The sequence below is a fragment of the Strongylocentrotus purpuratus genome, unplaced genomic scaffold, assembly GCF_000002235.5.
Source record: "Strongylocentrotus purpuratus isolate Spur 01 unplaced genomic scaffold, Spur_5.0 spur5_scaffold_7, whole genome shotgun sequence".
Taxonomy (NCBI): domain Eukaryota; kingdom Metazoa; phylum Echinodermata; class Echinoidea; order Camarodonta; family Strongylocentrotidae; genus Strongylocentrotus; species Strongylocentrotus purpuratus.
In genome coordinates, this window is record NW_022145613.1 from 25,674,777 (window position 1) to 25,694,018 (window position 19,242).

Consider the following 19,242-nt stretch of genomic DNA (forward strand, 5'->3'; position numbering starts at 1 on the left):
TCTTCAGTAGATGTTGACAGAGAGAGAGAGAGAGAGAACACTTTGAACACGCCTTAATGTTTTTTATCAGTCTGAAGAGACATTGATGAAGAAATGAGACTGTTAGATGAGAAAAACAGCCAGAAAATTGGAACAAAGATGAATACATCCTTTAAGAAAGCAATAGAAAAGTAAAGGCCAAGCATGCATTCAACATTCCATGCGCTTTCTTCCTTAGATGTTGACATACAGTACATAAATTGCTATATTAAGCTAATGATGGATTTTATTTACATGTACATGTACCCCACTCGGACAGATCAGTCAAGTAGACTATAAAAGCGGGGAAGATTTGACATTAATTTGAAGGAAAAGGAAACATCTTTAATAATTGCTTATAAAACAGTGGGAGTTTTTTTATTCTTCAAACCTTACATTCATTTCTTTTATTGTAATAAATACTGCTCACAAACATACCTTTCATTGCTTGGTTTGATGACTGAAGTTGCAATCTGAGTTTTTGTTTGTTTTTATAAATGGGCCTGGCCTTAACGCATGGCATAAACACAAAAATAAACCCTCCTGGGAAGAGTCAGCCCATATGTCTGTCTGGTAAGGCTTGTTTCCATGAGCCCCGAGTATTCAAAATATCGGGCTAATTCTGATCCAGGGAAAATTAGCCTGATCAAAAATAGCTCCTGCTAATTTGCAGCTCAAAGACATAAACAAGCCATCTATTTCAGTGATGCGCTTACAGTATTAGCCAAAGTTAATTACCCAATCAAGCTAAGGTTTGTTCATGAAATGAACTGCTGTTTAGCCAGTTAGCGTGCTAATTTGCCGATGAAGATTCACTCAGACTGTGACATTTCAAACTGATTCCTCAAGCCAACAGAATTTGCGTTAATTTTGTCTGGCTGAGAGACAGAGGACTTCAAACTCTGACTTTGATCGCTGGTTGGTCTACTGGTTGTACAACACATAATCCCACTAAAAGTTGCTTTGCGCTCAGTTTCCTATACTAACTTTATAGCTCCTACGTACATTGTACATGTAACTTCAACCCAGGATTGAACATCATACCTAACCCTAAACCCAATCCTTATCTCTAAGACCCCATCGCAACCTGTACGCTAACCCTATACTTTTGATAACTATTGTCAGTTTGTCACTAGGCCCGTCTTCACTATCTCAAGATTGCCAAATATCCAGCTATTTGAACTATCCTGATCGCAAACTATCCAGCTTATTGCGTCTTCATTAGACCGAAGTAGCAAATTAGCTGGATAGTTGGTCGGTATAATATCCCAAGATATCTTAGTCTAGTTTGCAAAATATCCCACTATTTCCCAACTAGCGGGATAGTTTGCGACCGTCTTCATTAGACCGAAGTACGGAGACAAATATCCCGATCCCATCATGCACAACGATTTCCGGTTTTCCGCGCACATGCGATCTATACCGCTCAGCGCCGCGCTAGTACAGCTAGTAAACACGGAAAAACGCAAACTAGACCGAGATATCTTGGGATATTATCCCGACCAACTATCCAGCTAATTTGCTACTTCGGTCTAATGAAGACGCAAATTAGCTGGATAGTTTGCGATCGGGATAATTCAAATAGCTGGATATTTGGCAATCTCGAGATAGTGCAGACACGCCTGCCTACTGGAGCAAATTTTGGATTTCCAGTTTAAGAGAGTGGCCAACTCTATTTTACATGTAGTCGGGCACAATTTGGCAATTACTGCTGTCTGCTCTGATGGGCAAGCACAAAACAAAAATAGTATAAACCATGTTGTGTGACCAACTGAAAGCAAGTTGGCCAAACTCTGTGTATGTATGGCTCTGATTCGGTCTAATGGAGAAGCTCCCATATGCCACGAGGACAGGTTTGTCCAGATTGCTTCTGACACGGTTCAATCAATATCTATGCAATGCCTTCCAATATTGGCTGGATACAAAAGGCAAATATTTATGGTATTCGGAATAAGCTTTCGTAATATTGGAGAGTTATGTTTCCAAATATTGAACTGATTCAAATGGGAAGTATGTTAATGGAATATGTAACATCTCACTGAATATCAGTGTGCCCACTGTTTATTTGATTTAGAGTGATACAGAGAGAAAATATGGGAGGGGGCAGGCATCTAAATGTTTATATTCAGTTATAATTATATTCATTTTCGATTAGTAAAAAACAAACATACTGTACAAACAGAAAAAAATGAGAAGAAAGGAAAGGAAGAGAGAAAGAGTGAAAAAGAGAAAGAGAAAGAATCAATGTGATATTTTAGGGGACAAACATTTGCATTTATAAAAAATGAATAACTCACAATTTTTTTTAAAGCATTTAATTATTTTGACTTAAAAAACAAAAACATAAGGATTATATAATTGAAAGATGCCTTTGTGTTTAAATTTAGTAAATATTGTTTTTAATTGAGAGGCATCATTTCTTCTCAGATTTGTTAAATGCTCAATTCTTTCCTCTCATTTTACCCTCTGTTTTAGGTGGGTGGGGGGGGGGGGGTGACTGAACCCCTAAATACCAAGTCTCGTGTCTTTACATGTACATCGTGTAAATGCCAACAGAAAGGAGACATTTGCAATGACAACACTGTTCATACAGTGTACATATCTGTGCACACATGTAGGACTGAAATATTTCTTCCCTCGATCATATATGATTTCATATCATTTCATTTATCTCTGCATGACCTTTCTAGTGCAACTACCAAAATGAAATTCTGTGATCAATCAGAAAAAGTGGTGAACTATTGATTTTCATTTTTATATTATTTGTTTTATTGTGCTCAGATGCACGCGACCGGCGAATGCCCTTGGATAAAAAATGTGATTGATTGATCAGCATCATGATAGTAAAAAAGTACACAGAATATGTTTATAATTGAAGCAGTTGATGATGAATTTTTTTTTATAGATTCTCCCTTCCTGCTCTTCATGAAGATTCATGCAACCCCTTTTCTTTTTCCTGGTTTTTAAATTGCGATGGAATTTGTCAATTTAGTTGGTACAGTATGTTATTTACAATTAATGGCTGGAAAGCACTACACTTGCGGTGTACAGTGAAGCTGATCTAATTAACCAATCCCTGAACTTACAGAGGTTATACACTGAAGGTTATGTACAGGCCTTAACAGAACATTTGTATATTTTTTACAAGGCATGTCCCCCCCCCCCCCCCCCCCCCCCCCATAGTGGCCATACCCCCTTCTCTCTCTTCCCCTCCCTCTCTGTCTCTTGCCCTTTCTCTCACTCTGCTCCCCACTTTCTTCACTTTCTTACTCACTTGATGTATCTCTCACTCCCTTTTTCAAACCTTCTCTCTCTACCAATGAGACTTAAAGGTAAAGACCAGTATTGGAAACGCCCCAATTTCAAAAAATGAAATGGAAGCTCTTTATTACCAATCATGTGAAAGAATATGTTTTTTAACTAATACATGATGATAAAAAATTTGCCGGGAAACCGCCTACTAATTGATATATTTGGTAAATTAATTTATCTATTGGACTGTGAGAGATAAACGCACGTGTCGGGCACGTGTGCGTATATAGTCCCATGTACATCTTCCTGTGTACAGTGCTTGTAACTTTACGAAGACTTGTCCAAATTTCTTATCATTTTGATGATTCCAGAACCTTGCGGTACACACCAATACTTATATGCTAGATGATCAACCTTTTCTGATCGATTCCACAACGTTTCTTTCACAATGCAATCGCATGACCATAACTGGTCTTTATCTTTAAAACAAACAAGTATTACAAAGTGTTGAAAATCAATACTTTTGAGGGCACACTGATCGTGATTGTGAATTTGTAATGAATCATCATTCTCCAATTATTTATCTAATTAGCCCTCATTGTTCAGGGCCTATGATTCATGATAAGAGGTGTATTAGGTTTCTGAATCTGTCCAGATTGAGTTGTTTAGTGAAGCTTTAAACTGCGATCATTGCTGTCTACATTGTGTAAATATTGATTGATTTTGAGGGAGTTTTCATGGTCATGGTAGGGATGATAGGAGGCTGTTATCAAATTGTACAGTAATCATATTCTGGTCATGATCCAGTAGTTAAACAACAGAGATTTGTAGATTGAAAGGATATATTCTTCAGGGTTTAAATAATACTGTGTACTCTAGGTAACATACATGTACGCCACCTCCCCATGACTGAGGTGCTGTAATTTATTCATGTCAGGCATACTACATGTACATATACATGTACATGTACCTATAAATCATGGACTTAAACAGTTTTCAAATATTTAGTCCCCCTCCCCATTTCTTTACAGAGAAATATGGACCATCCTTAATGTACATTATGAACTTAAAAATTATGAATTGCATAATAATAATAAAAATCTACACAGCAAAGTAACTGTGTTTTCCATTATGACTTTAACTGTTCACCACTTCTCACCGACTTCACATAATCATCAAGAGTATGAGCATTGAAGGATTTTTTTTTAACAACTGTTTTGATTTAAGCCTACGACTGTATCAACTGTTTTTGTCATTTGAGCGACCATGTCACAGCACAGTAGCATTTGCTTTGATACAGTATGTTGTGTGGGAGTTGTATGATGAAGGCACTTGATTGAGTGTGAGAAATGTCACCTATTTTCTGCAAGGTTTTGATTGGCACGAACTGTCTGTGTGGATATTTGGTCTCCATGACAGAAAACTTTACAATACAAGTCAAGGTTGATAGAATTCTATTTTAGTTGAATGTATAAACTTAGAGGAGTCAATGTCCAAGGAGTTTCCTGTATTTTTGTTTGCATAATAATGTGCAGTCTACTCATACATTGTAGCTGCAAATACATCCAGCAATTTCAAGATACGTGGCTTTGACAGTGGCCATGATGGTGGGTATGTAAGCTTGTATTTATGACCATAAGTCATAGACATCCAAGAGACTGAACACCCCCAAATTAAGTATCGCTCTTGCCAAATTACAGTACATGTCTTTCAAACTACGGGGTGTACGTGAAATATAACATCACTTTTGAAATTCTGAGTAAATTGGTTTATATTTTTTTGTTCTGTAGAATGCAGAAGCATGCAATATTTGTATAATGTTGATTTGGTACAATACAACCTTGGTGTTTTCCTTTTTTCTTCTCAAGAATAATCTCCTGTTGCGATTAATATTACCAGATACCTATTCAATACATCGGAAATACTTTGTCCAAGGATGTAAGCAGCTAACAAGAATTGAATCCAGGACCTTTTTTTTTAGAGTCAAGAGCCTTTACCGATATACCACAGCTCTCTCTATGATTGGCAAGTGGTAAAACTGCCTCTCTTGCACAATTACCAGAATTTCCCTTGTCCTTTTACATGTACCACATCTAATTTGCACACTTGACTTGCATTTTTTTGTTTGGGTGTGTTAAGGGTAATTAGAAAGGTCAATGTCATTGCAGGCATTAATTATGAGGTTCCCAAAGGAAGGCAGGGCAATTAATACCTTTTAATAGTTCGTAAACATATACAGTGTACCCTGCTGTAATTAAATTCTTCATCAATTTCAAATGAGTAGGCATCTAGATATATTGTACACATACACACATGTTGACCTACATGTACAGTGCACATTTGCAGATATGTTATAAATATTTTACATGTAGTTGTCTTGAAAATGCATGTCCAAATGTTGTATAGGCATGTACAATGTACATGTACACATGTAGTTTGTCCCCCCCCCCCCCAAAAAAAAAAAAGGAGTATTGAAGAGGTGTAGTAAAGCTTGAGAATGATACTGTTTATCAACCCAGCTTTAAATACACCAGAGTTACACAGAAGTGAGAGATCTAGCAGCATCTGTTCAATTTCATATTTATCATCCAGTCCAGCAGTACCAGACATTGCATTGTAAATCAATGCATCTCCCAATGCCAAGTTGCCATGGAAACCCTTTTCTTTTTAGAGGGGCAAAGGATAGTATTCCTGCATATGACCTTGCAGAGCTAGCTAGCTGTGTCTAGCTGTGACACACTCTGATTATGACTCAGTGCATGATCAATCCACTGTCCCCTTTTTTTCTTATAAGTCTGTGGATAGGGTGATATTCTGGGAGTTTAGATGGCAGAATAGACCATTAAATATGCAACAGGCTGCTATAATTGTAATTTCTGTTTGTGCTCACTGGCTAAGATGGGGAGTTAGTCATCACATCACATATGAAAATCAAACTTGCAAGCCTGGTTTTGGAGTAATAGAAAATATATACACTGTACACATACATGTACATGTAATGTAATGTGTGTTTGGCATCTCATCTTCATTTGAAAAACATATCAATACCCCTCAATCATCTAATGATACTTGTTTGTAACAAGAAAATGGCTCCTTATAAATATTTTGCTGTAGATGCATACTGTAGAATACATTGATTATTCTACTTATTTTAAAACTGATTTACATGAAAATGCTGTTTTTAAGTTTGTTTAGCACAATTTCATGCCTCCCCTAACATATTATTTCCCTGTCTTTCATAAAAACCAGTCCTGATAGAATTTAAAAACACAATTTTTATATCCAAATTGAAACTTAAATTGTAACTAAAATTTCTGTGAAAATTGATCATTGATATTCCAGCGCCTCTTGAGTAGCTGTCTAAACACATTTCAAAGGTGTTAGCTATGATTGATCCCAGCTTATTTCCCTTGAACCCTGTCACATATGGGAGTGATAAATGCATTGATATGAACAGTGTCTACCGGTATGCATATTATTGGAGATCAATTCTCATTCAGGCCTTGAGGTTTTCAGACTCTTCAACAAATCGTTAGTTATACATGTCTTCTTTCATGATTTCATACATCTTTTTTTGTTGTCTCTTTTAGCTATATGTTTGTTTATAATTCTCGTTATTTCAGTTATATGAACCCTTGGGAATTCTATTTTTTGTATACCCTTGAGATACAATGTACTTGTAGTGTTCATATACTTAGGGACTTCCAGTCTAACAAGGAAACAAAATCACCATGTACATGTTCCCGTACGAAAAATGTACACACGATAACACAAATAAAAGCATCAAAATATTTCTTTTTTTAATGCAGAAAAGTACAAAAGAAGGGGAAGAAACAGTGCATTATTTAAAGTACAAAAGAATGTAGCTCAGGGCCTCACCCTCTGCTTGGCCAATCAAGGAACAACAGTTGCATATTTTCTGTAACCTTGACCATGACTAATCGTTCTCTCTCTCTCTCTCTCTCTCTCTCTTTCATTATAGGTCAGCTGAAGGTGTTTGACTGCCTGGGTAGGGATCTCTTAGACAATGCATTCGAAGGCTACAACGCATGCATTTTTGCATATGGACAAACAGGTAAAAAGCAAAATATTACATTTAGTGATCACTACTATAATGATAAGGATCATTTTGATTGAATGATACTATACATGTAACTGAACATCTTTAAGTATTTGAAGTCACCCAAAGAAAATTCACAAACACTGATAATTATGGACAAATTATATATGGATGGAAAGAAATCTCTTGAAAAACACAGATATATTACTGAAAAATATTATACATGTATATCATGGAAAGGCGTAAAATGCAATTTTGTGGCTAGCTCTGTCTCGCATTTGACCTCACGAATCTTGACGCTCTACGGAGGACCGCTGAAGGCAGCAAATCTTGATCTCAAAATTAACATTTTTGAGAGAAGATTACTACGGGCCCTAAACAAATTTTGGTTCTTTGGGTGACTACTTTAATGCTTATTTTGACTGATTTAAATCACTACTAACTTTTTTACACTAAAAAACCATTTGTAGTTAAAATTAATTTGACTATCATATCTGTTGATTTGAGAGTAGTTCCCTCTGCGGAAATATCAAACAAGCGCTAGATGTTCATTTCTTACAAAGAAGCTCTGACTGTAAACTTCCATACATGACATCTTGAAGGATATTATTCAAATATTCACAAAGTTTTATGGAGTTTGCACAAGTCTGCAAAAGGGACTTACTGCCTTTAAAGCATCATGTAACACGTTTGACATGTGAAGTCTAACCATATCTTTAATCCATCTTGTACCCCCTCCCCTCCCCTTTTTCCTCCAGGATCAGGTAAATCTTACACCATGATGGGTACAGACGACAAGAAGGGGATAATCCCTCGCCTCTGTGATACCCTGTTTGAGAGGATGGCTAAGGATGCCAACGAAGACACACTCTCCTTCAAGGTGGAAGTCTCCTACATGGAAATCTACAATGAGAAAGTCAGAGACTTGATCGATCCAAAAGGGTAAGAAAATGAGAGAGGTTCAAATAATAATAATGATAAGAATAATATTGAATACTTAAATAGCGCACAAATCCACCAAGCTAGGTGCTCTCGCTGCTTCAATATTACCTCGGCTCTGCTAGGCTACCGATTTCGGCGCTCACAGCATTCAAGGAATTCCTTCCTACTGGTACCCATTTAATACCTGGGTGGAGAGTGGCAAATGTAGATTAATGTCTTGCCAAAGGACATTAGTGCTGTGGCGGGACTCGAACTGCGGATTCTGTGATCCACAGTCCGACGACTTATCCACTAGACCACAGCACCTCTATAATAACACTTTTTTAGCTCAGAATATGGTAAGCAAAGGGAGGCAGAGTCATTCCAGGTTATTAATTCCCTTTAGAAATTGGGCCGATACTGTGTTCAAGGACTGGTCAGGGCTCATGCAATCACTACATGTGGGACTAGAGCTTGCCCAAAAGTTTCCTTGAACTGGCCAGAAAGTGGCTTGAATTTCACATATTGCCCTCAGTGAAATCTCTTGCAAGCATCCATTCTACCCAAAAGCAAGAGACATATTTCTCCCTGTGAAGAAATAAGATCTGTATCTAAATCGTCTAATATGACTTCTGAAAGTCTCAATTTCATGTAAATTTTCATGGTTCTACCTTCTTTTCTCCTTCCCCATGTGTTGTATTCTCCAGGAATAAGCAGAGTCTGAAAGTGAGGGAACACAAGATTTATGGTCCATATGTGGATGGCTTATCAACCCTGGCTGTCTCTTCATTCGAGGTTGGTATTGCACATACATATTTTTTCAATTGTAACTGATGCTTACCGGTAATGTTAATTTAAGTTGTGGCATATATTACAATTTTTCTCCTTTACTATCAAACATTGATAGATTTTTTTTATTTTGGGGGCTACTTTGTCATTTTGTAGCGCGGTTATATTTTACTTATACATGTATATGAAGCCATACAGCATACATGTAGTACAAATAATTATTGATGTTATTGATATGGCATCTTCTTCTTGTACATGTACATGTACAACAGTTTCATGTAGTCCTCAATCCTGTACCATGCATGCCAACTGTTCAGATTAAAGAGGAACATTCCTCTTTTTGGGAGAAGATAATTATCATTTTAATGCAGGTGTTCCTCTTCCTGTATAAATTTGTCTGTAGTATTGAATAGGAGAGTTAGGATTGTTCCTCTTTTTTTTTTAAATAGCATAATTTGTACAGATTTCTGATTTTCAAATGTTGGCATGTATGCTGTACACACTCAAGGCCTGGTTAGACCTCCACCAACAACACTAATGATAAAACTATTTATGCACATTGCACAGAAAACAACATGTATATAAACAATAGATGTGGTCAGACATTACTGATTTTCGCAACAATGAAATCTTTGGTTCTTTTCCATCAAATATTAAGAACAATGCCTTCATTTGTCCTCTGCCACAGAAATAGCATTGAAGAAATGGAATTATCTGCCCACAAATATGATTGTTGAGGTCTGTCTTTAAAACAATAGTGGCCAAGTGATCGCAATGAGACAATGAAATAATTGAGAGAGACTCGGCAGCATTATTGTTGAGGTCTGACCTACAGCAACGTTTTAAAATTTGTTTTCCACATGAAGGATGGGAAAGCAATTGGGAAACAATTTATCGTTATTGTTATCGTTATCATTATCATTGAGGTCTGACCAGGCCTTCGTGCTGATAACTGTCAAGTATTGCAGGAAAAATGTTTTTGTCTCTTACGGCAGTAAAGTCTGATATGAATGCTTCAACTAATGTGGGTGCTTATTTGAACAGGTGAAAATCAAATTATTTCACCTGGTATGTTATAGATTATTTCTTATTTTCTTTCTCTCTATTATCTCAGTTGAAGATGCTTATTGACTTTTAAATAAGCAACTGTTGTGAGGCTGGTTATGACGAGATGAAAACGATCATTACTCCCTACTGTGGTATTTGTCATCTATCATAAACTGGTGCCTTTAAAGTGACTCTGTAACATTGCCTCAGATTCTGAAACAAAATCCTGGATTTAGCTCATGCTGCCATCATAATTATAAACCTTTAGGGCAGTCAGGAATCCCATGACTTTTAAAAGCCCACCGCCTGTCTGATTATCAAGATATTTATGATTGGAATTCAAAATTTCAAAAAACATTTTCCCGGACGGTTTTAATAACACCACAGTCTATTGGGGAAAATGAGTAAGGTAAAACCGGTCACTCAAACTAAGACTTTCACTTGTTTGAGGCACTTCATGATCATTTTGAAGCGCAATTTTCTATTTAGGGCTTCAATATTCCACTATAGTATATCACAGACACTGATTACACGTAGGGCCATGCATCTCAGATATGTAAAACTGGAAACATTGTCAAACAATGCCTTTAAGACTTTATTGAAGTTTTTATCTTTGCCTGTCAACCTCCTGTCACCCTCTATTCCTGTCATGGGACAGGATAGATGATTTTCTATGGAGACAAGATTCTAGTTGAGATCTCTTTACCTCATTAGCATGCCATCTGAATACCTCCATCTAATCCCATAGGAGACATAATCAACCGCAGTAGCCTTGTTCACACTTAGAATTGTTCTTAGGGACTAGTTTGGATCTCTTTTAATACCTTATTAGCATGCTGTCTGAATACCTCCATTATTCCATCCGCAGTAGCCTTGTTCACACTAGAATTGTTCTTAGGGACAAGTTTGGATCTCTTTTAATACCTTATTAGCATGCTGTCTGAATACCTAGATCCGATCTCACAAGAGATCAGCCATGGTAGCTTTGTTCACACTTAAAATTTTGCTTGGGGACAATTTTGGATCTTTTTACTTCATTGGATACTGACTGAATATCTAAAACAGATCTCACAGGAGATTAACCATGGTAGCCTTGTTCATACTTGAAATTGCTCTTGTGAACAAGTTTGGATCTCTTTACCTATTATCATGGTGTCTGAGTACTTCAATCCGATCTCACAGTAGACATAATCAACCACCATAGGATTTTTCACACTAAAATTATTCTTGTCGTGCGATACAGTGGTGGTTCTGCTGCACATGTGAACACATACTGTTTCACGGAGAATGTTGAATCTCCACTTTATTTTTTATCTTATAAGTAATATGACTATCCCAATTCATCCATGTTTGTACCATGTGCCATTGTTTAGAAAGCCAAGGTTGAACCAACGAAGTTCAAGTAATATGAAAAGTCCTCTTTTTTATGCAATGCTCTAATTGCTCTTATGAGGGGCATAACTTTCCTTGCAGACAGGTTTCTAGTTAGAGTCTTGTGACCTCATTAGCATGCTGTCTGAATGCCTCCATTCGGTCTCACGGGAGACATACATATGTACATGTTTAACCACTCTGGCAGGAACCCTGTTCTCACCATAAATTATTCTTGAGTATCTTCTGAGAAATTTACAACCTTTACCTAAACCTCCCATCTGAATACCTCTGTTGGATCTCATAGGAAATATATACAGTAGGCTTGCGGTTGCACCATGTGAGAGAGGGGAGGATTGGGAAGTCCTGAAAAGAACTCTCTGTCATCTTTCTTTCTTGAGTGTGTGTAGTCCTGAAAAGAACTGTTGGTAGTCTTGATAGCTTATAGTTCTAAGGAGAACTATAGAGCCGGTGGAGAGGATGGGTGGTAGGAGTGGCTTGACGTTTCAAACAGGTTGACTATCCGTTGTATATTATCCACTGTATCTCTGAGGAGCTTGAGATGGGCCTGATTACTTTCAAGAAGATTAAATAATGAAAAGTATAATCTTGCGAAACTTCTCAAGCAGTTTATCTCTTCTTTCCAAACCAATGCTCCTATGGGGTGCATAATTTTCTGGCAGACAGGTTTTCCAGTTTTGGGTCTCTTGACCTCATTAGCATGCTGTCTGAATACCTCCATTTAATCCCATAGGAGCAGTAACTGTCCTCTGTAGCATTGTTCCACTGTGCTCCATGTTCTAGAGGGCTAAAGTCTTGAAAGACATTAAATTGGAGATTGTAAGTAGTGCACACATGTATTTTCTACATGTATGAATATTCAGCTAACTGTAGAATACTGAAGATTTATCAATAAATTGTATAAGGGTTATGGTTAGGGTTATGGTCAGGGTAATAGTTAGGGGTATGGTTAGGATGGTAACGGTTAGGGGTAGGGTCAGGGTTAGGGTTACTTGTGTGATAGGGGTATTCTGTAGGTATTCTGAGTATTCTTGTGAAACATTGCCAATATACAATGCAGTTCTTTGATGGAGAGGGTTATTTCTTGATTGAGCGACAGTATTTGTGTGACAGACAGTGCGAATGATTGCTGTATGTTCATAGGAAAACTAATGAATCCTGGTTTCTTTGAGGGAAAGGTCAGCACATTTCAAAAGATCTATACGGATTGCAAGAAGAACCATCAGGTTTGACTGACAAACATGAATATTTTTCAGTTTTTATTAAATAAAAGTAATGTAAAATTTGCTGGACAAGCAGGTCTATCTTTCTTTATGTTTCTGCCTCTTTCTTGACCTAATTTTGGATTAAAATTTCTTTAAATTTGTCTTTTCTCTTACATCGGAAAAAGAGATTAAAAAGATGAGTCATCAAGGAAAAAAAAACTATCTTAAGATGGGGGAGAAACAGTACACGAGGGTGAGCAGAAGTTCAGAAAGAAAGAAGAAAGAAATAGGGTACGGTAATTGAAAGATTAAGAAAATTAAGTTACCCTCAAAAACAAATTCCCTTATCATTTAGTAAATTATGTAATTAAAAATATCAACTTGGAGTAACTTGTTGAAACTGCCTGTAATGATCTGGGAAAAAATGATTAATTAATTTGAGGTAGATTATAATTTGATTGTGTGTCTATTATCTGTCTAAAATATGAAGTGATAAGTGATGCATGGTTGATCATAAAGGTGAGCTCTTACAGTTTTCTTAAATGTTCTTTCTTTATTATGTTTTTTTCTAGGGGGGGGGGTGGATAATTCTAGTACAGTAAGCTTTGACCTTATCAAGAAACAGAGTTCAAAGGGAGCAGAAATTTGAATAGACAAAGACCAAGAGATGTAGCATATGAAGAAAGGCATTAAGAGAGAGAGCTAGAAAATGTGTGCCAAGACAATTACCTTGAAAAAAGGATCTTTTACAAAGTAGTACAGAAAATATAAAGAACAGAGGGGTTGAGTGGGAAAGGAGTTTGGGAGAGAGGTGAGGAAAGAGGTGAAGAGAGAGGGTAGAGAGGTAAAAGAGGGGAGGGAGAAGAGGAAGGGAGGGAGGGGGATGGAGGAGAGGAAAGAAGAAGGGAGAAGAGGAAGGGAGGGAGGGGGACGGAGGGGAGGAGGGAGGAGAGAAGGGGAGCAGAGGGAGAGGAGATAGGAGAGAAAAGAACAGAGGAGAGGAAAGAAGAAGGGAGAGAGAGAGAAGAGAACAGAGTAAGTTGGATTTGTGACACCTACAAAACATGTACAGCAAGTTAAAAACACAAGTGAGAAATGCAGTATGTTATCAATATACTCCCACCTCTTGTAATCGACATGCCTCAAGACAAACAGAAATGTTTGCAATCAAGATGGAAGAATAATAATGGAACATGGGATCAACTTTCTTGAGCACCGCACCAGTCTCCGATGATGCCAGTCTCAGATGATGCCAGTCTCCATTCACATGGTGCCTTTCATCAGACATCATCCAATTATGATAATGTAATAAGTATGCTGCCTCTTCAATTCTCTCATGGATGAAATACTGAACAAGGGATTATGCATGCTCCTGCAGAGAGAAGGGTTTTACTTTTTTATTATAGATAATACCAGTACTTAAGAAGTCACTCATGAATGGAATCAATGTCACATTGCAGTATTATTATTAAAAGAGAGTTGGAAGTGCTGAGAACTAAAGGGGCAGGGAGGGAAATGGGGACTCCCCCTTAGAACTAATTACTTAGAATTGACTAATAAGTTTGTACTTTCTAAGAAGATTAACAATGTAAGGCAGGTTTTACTGTTGTTGTTTGTTTTTTGTTTTTTCCCTTCAAGATAGTATACAGCTTACCTACATGTACTTCAAATTTTGAAATCTGGGAGTAAAAAGCTTTTCATTGAGTATTATTTGTAATAGTAGGCCTAGAGCTTAGCCAATATTTAGGCTCTGCATTGAAAACTTGGGGGTCATCCTGGTAATCAGACAACCCATGAGACTGACTACACAAACAAAAATGTGAAAAAAACATAGACAAGAAGGAAGTTTCAAAAGAGCCTGACAACGCATGAAACTTACAAAATCAAAGAAATACAAGACAGGAAGATGGAAAAATGCTGGCCTTGTTGGATGTTCAATTTAGTGGGATGCTGGTCTCTTGGGCTATAGACATGGGATTTTTTAAGACTTTTAGCCAAGTATATACATGAACATGTAGATTGATTGCACTTCCGGGGAATATACAGATGTACATGCACTTTAGTTTGGACTCAAAGTGATCGGTTTCCTTCCATTCCTGACACGAAATCACTCAACATCCCAAACAGAAAATGACTCTAAATCATCATGCACATACATGTAGAGTATGTTTAGAGTGAAGCAGCAACAAGTTTGAATAGAAATTCTTCATGGAGCTTTAATCATTGACCAACAATTATTGATTACAGGCAACAAAGAACAGATGTACATGGCACTTGACACACACTTCATAGTACTTGATAATTGTTTGGTAATGTACATGGTCAGCCATACTTTTGAGTAATTTTGAAGACACATGTGTTACGTACATCTTTGCCTAGGTCCATCCACTTTTGCCCCTTTTTTATAGTTTTAGATTAAGTGTCATGCTTTAGGGTAATTAACATCATACAGCTTAAGGCACTTTTTTTGGTAAAATAATCTGAAATCTTGTTTTCTACATTTTCTTCACAAATCTACATCTACATTGTACCTGTATATCCCTATACCCCTTAATGGTATTGGGTCTTAATTTCCACAGGGTTATATTATTATTCACTGACCTCAAAGGGTCCCTTTCCTTCTAATAATTGATTAAAAACTTTGTTAAATTCCACATTCTTCATTATGGAAATAACCAGTAGATATAGGGTTTAAGAATTCCTTTATTTATAAAGTTGTCAAATTATACAAACTGACCACGTTCTTGTAGTGTCCGATGCCGTTGGGAGCTGGAGAAGTTATATTAAAGAGAAGGTTGAGTTCTGGGAAGAGGTGAAAAATAATTTGTGAGCATTACTCATTCTTATTATGCAAGCGTGGAAGAACATCAGTTAAGACATGTTCCCTGAAAAGCATGGCTCTTCAAATGCCTTCATATTCTAAATATGCATGTAACATCGTAAAAATCGGGGGGGGGGGGGGGGGGGCCGGTTTTTTACGCCACGTGTTCGTGTAGTCCCAAATACATCTTTCTGTGCAAGTGTTTGTAACTTTACCAAGACTTGGCCAAATTTCTTATCATTTTGATGATTCCAGAACCTTGCAATACACACAAATTCTTATATGCTAGATGATTAACCTTTTCTGGTCGGTTCCACACCGTTTCTTTCACAATGCAATAACATGACCATAACTCAACTTTATCTTTAAACTTCTGTGCTAGCTAGCTCAATCAAATGTTCTGTCCCATGGGGTAAAGGGAATACTTATTGCGCTGCAATATTTCTGCTAGAACTCACACTGCCGCGGAGGCCATACTGTCACAAAATAGGAAGGGGCGAAAAGACTACATATTGCTGCAATATTCATTTCAGCTAGAATTCGCACTGCACTGCAGAGCCAATACTGTCACAAAAGTAGGAAATTCCACATATTTGTCGTACGACTATTTACACAACAGTTTGGGAGTATCTTTCTCAGGAAGTAAGTGTAAACATGCACAAGTCTGTTATGCAGTTGGGTTTCATGGGTGCTTAGTTTTATTACCCTAGTTTACAAATATAAATAGTCAAAGCATGGCTGTTTGTACTGTACTCTAGCATTCAAGGAAATTCTCCCAACAGGTACCAATTTCCTGCAACTACATTGGAAATAACAAATGTAGAGTAATGTGTCGCAGTGTTGCTGAAGGATATTTGTGCAGGGACTTGAACCCTCAGACTTTTTTGCGGTCACATGGATGAACCACTTCACCATTATTACCACAAGAATGTTGTGAGGCACACTCAGCTTACATACATGTAATGTTCCGCCTACTCTATTACCATAGTATTAATCAATGCACATGAAGTCATGCATTTTAATATGATTAAATTGTAGAGGAGTTACAGGTATTTTGAATTATGCAAATGAAAGGCCTTTGTTTAAAAAGAGCCAAATATTTACTTTTAAAAAGATGTTTTTCAAAACACATTCATTGTACATTTGTAAGTTTAATGTTTTTTCGGATACAAATAAACATAATGTGAGTGCATTTGTTTCTTTCCCAAATGTGTTTTGTGTTTATTCACAAAAAATATAAGAGCTTTCAAAAATAATCTTTCTTTTCTATTTTTGTATTCCTTGTAATAACCACCTGATTTCATTTTGTAGCAAAAAATATTACCATTATCTTCTAATTGTTGAGGCAGTCATGAAGAAAGACAAAAGGTCTTCAAAACAACACAATTTTTAAGAAAAAGTATATAAACTGGCATATGCCCTGATTTGATCGAAAATTAAATGGTTTTGGAAATACATGAATACAGTTCCATGTTTACTTTCGGTGTAAACAGGGTTTGGACTTGGAATCAATTGTAGTTCGCTTGGAGGTGTTTTGCATGCACTTAGTAACACTATCCGTCTCAATCTTGAATCTCACTTGGAGCATATACAGGTGTACATGTGTACATGTAGGCTGAGCTACGTTCTCACTTCTCAATTATTATGCAAAATTGTGTTATTGAAGTGAATTTCGAGGATTACATTCCACCTGTATTTAGATGTATGCATATTTTAGCTTTGAGACTTTGAAAAAAGTCTTGGGTTCTGTTGATGATACTTCATTTTTCAGAGAAACTGTCTTGAAAATTAGTTGTACTTTTGTTGATAATGTAATAAAGAAAAAAAAAGAACATCTGATTTGCTCTAGGAGTGAATAATACTCCTGATTTGGATGTAATTGGACCAGTGTTGTTGCTTCAACCCGCTAATCCTGAAAACTTGCCCAAAGTCATTTAAACTTACATCGAGAAACATCATTGTTGAAATACACAGACGCAGCAACACACTGTACATGTACAGTGGATGTACTGTACCTCGGCAAGGGCATTTTGCTTTGTAATCCCAAAAGATGCAATCCAATCTTTTTGTATGATTATTCAGGTTATTCATTTTCATTGCATTGATGAGGCAAGCATTGTGTTCTTGTAATAAACCATTCAGTGTTTATCATTACAAGAAGGCAGTGATACAATTTTGATGGGGAGATAGAGAGAATGAGAAAGATGGATTTAGAAGTAGAAGGCAACCACAGTGAGAAATTCAAATTCAATTATTCATAACTATTGGGAGATTAGGGGAATTTTGAAACGGGAGAAAAGCATTAGGTATTTAAAGAAGAATGATAAACATGTATCGCCGGACAAAGAGGGAGAGAAAGAGAGAGGGGAGGGGAATTAGGGAGAGAAAGTGGGAGGGGATTAGGGAGGGAGGGGGGAGGGGATTAGGGAGGGAGAGAAGAAGATATTTAGAGACTGATTGAAAGAGGAGACAAACAGAAAAATTATCTACATGTCTGATCCTAACTTCTCTTTGGAAAGAGGAAAAAAATAATCGTTTTGAGAGATGGGAAGAGAAGAAAGCATAGAAACGTGCATGGACATGATAACTACTATATATTCAAAGAGCCAGCATAGTGTTACACAATATGCAAAGAGTGGTTTAATCAAAGCCCTTCTGGTCCTCCGCAGACGATGTCTTATAAGAACCGTGCCATTACGATATTCTCATGCACCCTTGTGAGTTCTCACTATCAAATGAAAAAAGCTTCTGGTTTCATGATTTGCAGACTAAATTGGAAAGGGTTATCTGATATGTGTCTCACACTTGTTGGAGTGGGTTCATGAGCCGGGCAAGCTCATATGAAAAACAACGCGGTTGAAAATCCAGAGTAAGTGCGTAGACCAAGTATAGCTACTTCGAAAGAAAAGCTTCGATGAGGGTCGCATTTTTGTGCCGTCCTACAGGCAGATATCATATAACTGAATTTGAAGTATTACTGAAATATTATTGGTTATGTGGACTCCTACCCTGGGCTGATATTGCCTCTTTATTTCTTTGTTGTTTTGAACATCCCCTTTTTTTCTTCTTAGGGCTCTCAACCCTCTTTTATTTAATTTGTTGTTCTATTTTGAAAGTCTGTTTACTTGCATAACTTTCTCATAACTAAAATATCTTTAAAGTAGTCACCCGAAGAATCAAAAGTGTTATGAATTGATGCAAGATTCATATCATTGCGAAGGGGAAGCCTTACTGATCCAATATAACAACTTCCCTCTTCAAAATATGTTTGGGACCCGCAGTAATCATCTCTCACAAATGTTAATTTGAGATCCAGATTTTCTGCCTTCAGCAGTCCTTCCGTTGAGCGTCAAGATTTGTGACGTCACATGCGAGACACAGCTAGCCACGAAGCATTTTTACGCCTTTCCATGATATTTATATGATTTTTCATGGCGTTTCACTAATGTCTCTCTTGCTCTTTCTCCAGAACATAGAGGCTTTGATGTCAGAAGGTAACAAGTCCAGAACCGTGGCAGCCACCAACATGAACTCAGAAAGCAGTAGATCACATGCAGTCTTCAACATCACCCTTACACAAACACTCACAGATGTAGAATCAGATGTAAGTCATTGATTTGTGCATTTTGACTGATAATTTTAGTACCTTTACTCTTCAACTAATATTGAATATAATTGTTTCTTTTAAAATGCTTTACCAGTTAACGGACCAAAGCACTTGCAGTATTATTATTACC

General features: G+C 37.0%; 1 protein-coding gene across 1 annotated transcript in view; it reads left to right on the plus strand.

Annotated features, from left to right (window-relative positions):
- Positions 1 to 19,242, plus strand: part of LOC100893899 (kinesin-like protein KIF13A) — a 74,299-nt gene that overhangs the window by 16,911 nt on the left and 38,146 nt on the right. The window contains 4 exon segments of the mRNA XM_030974397.1: positions 7,253 to 7,345; positions 8,089 to 8,272; positions 8,959 to 9,046; positions 18,975 to 19,109. Coding sequence (XP_030830257.1) covers positions 7,253 to 7,345; positions 8,089 to 8,272; positions 8,959 to 9,046; positions 18,975 to 19,109 — 500 coding nt within the window.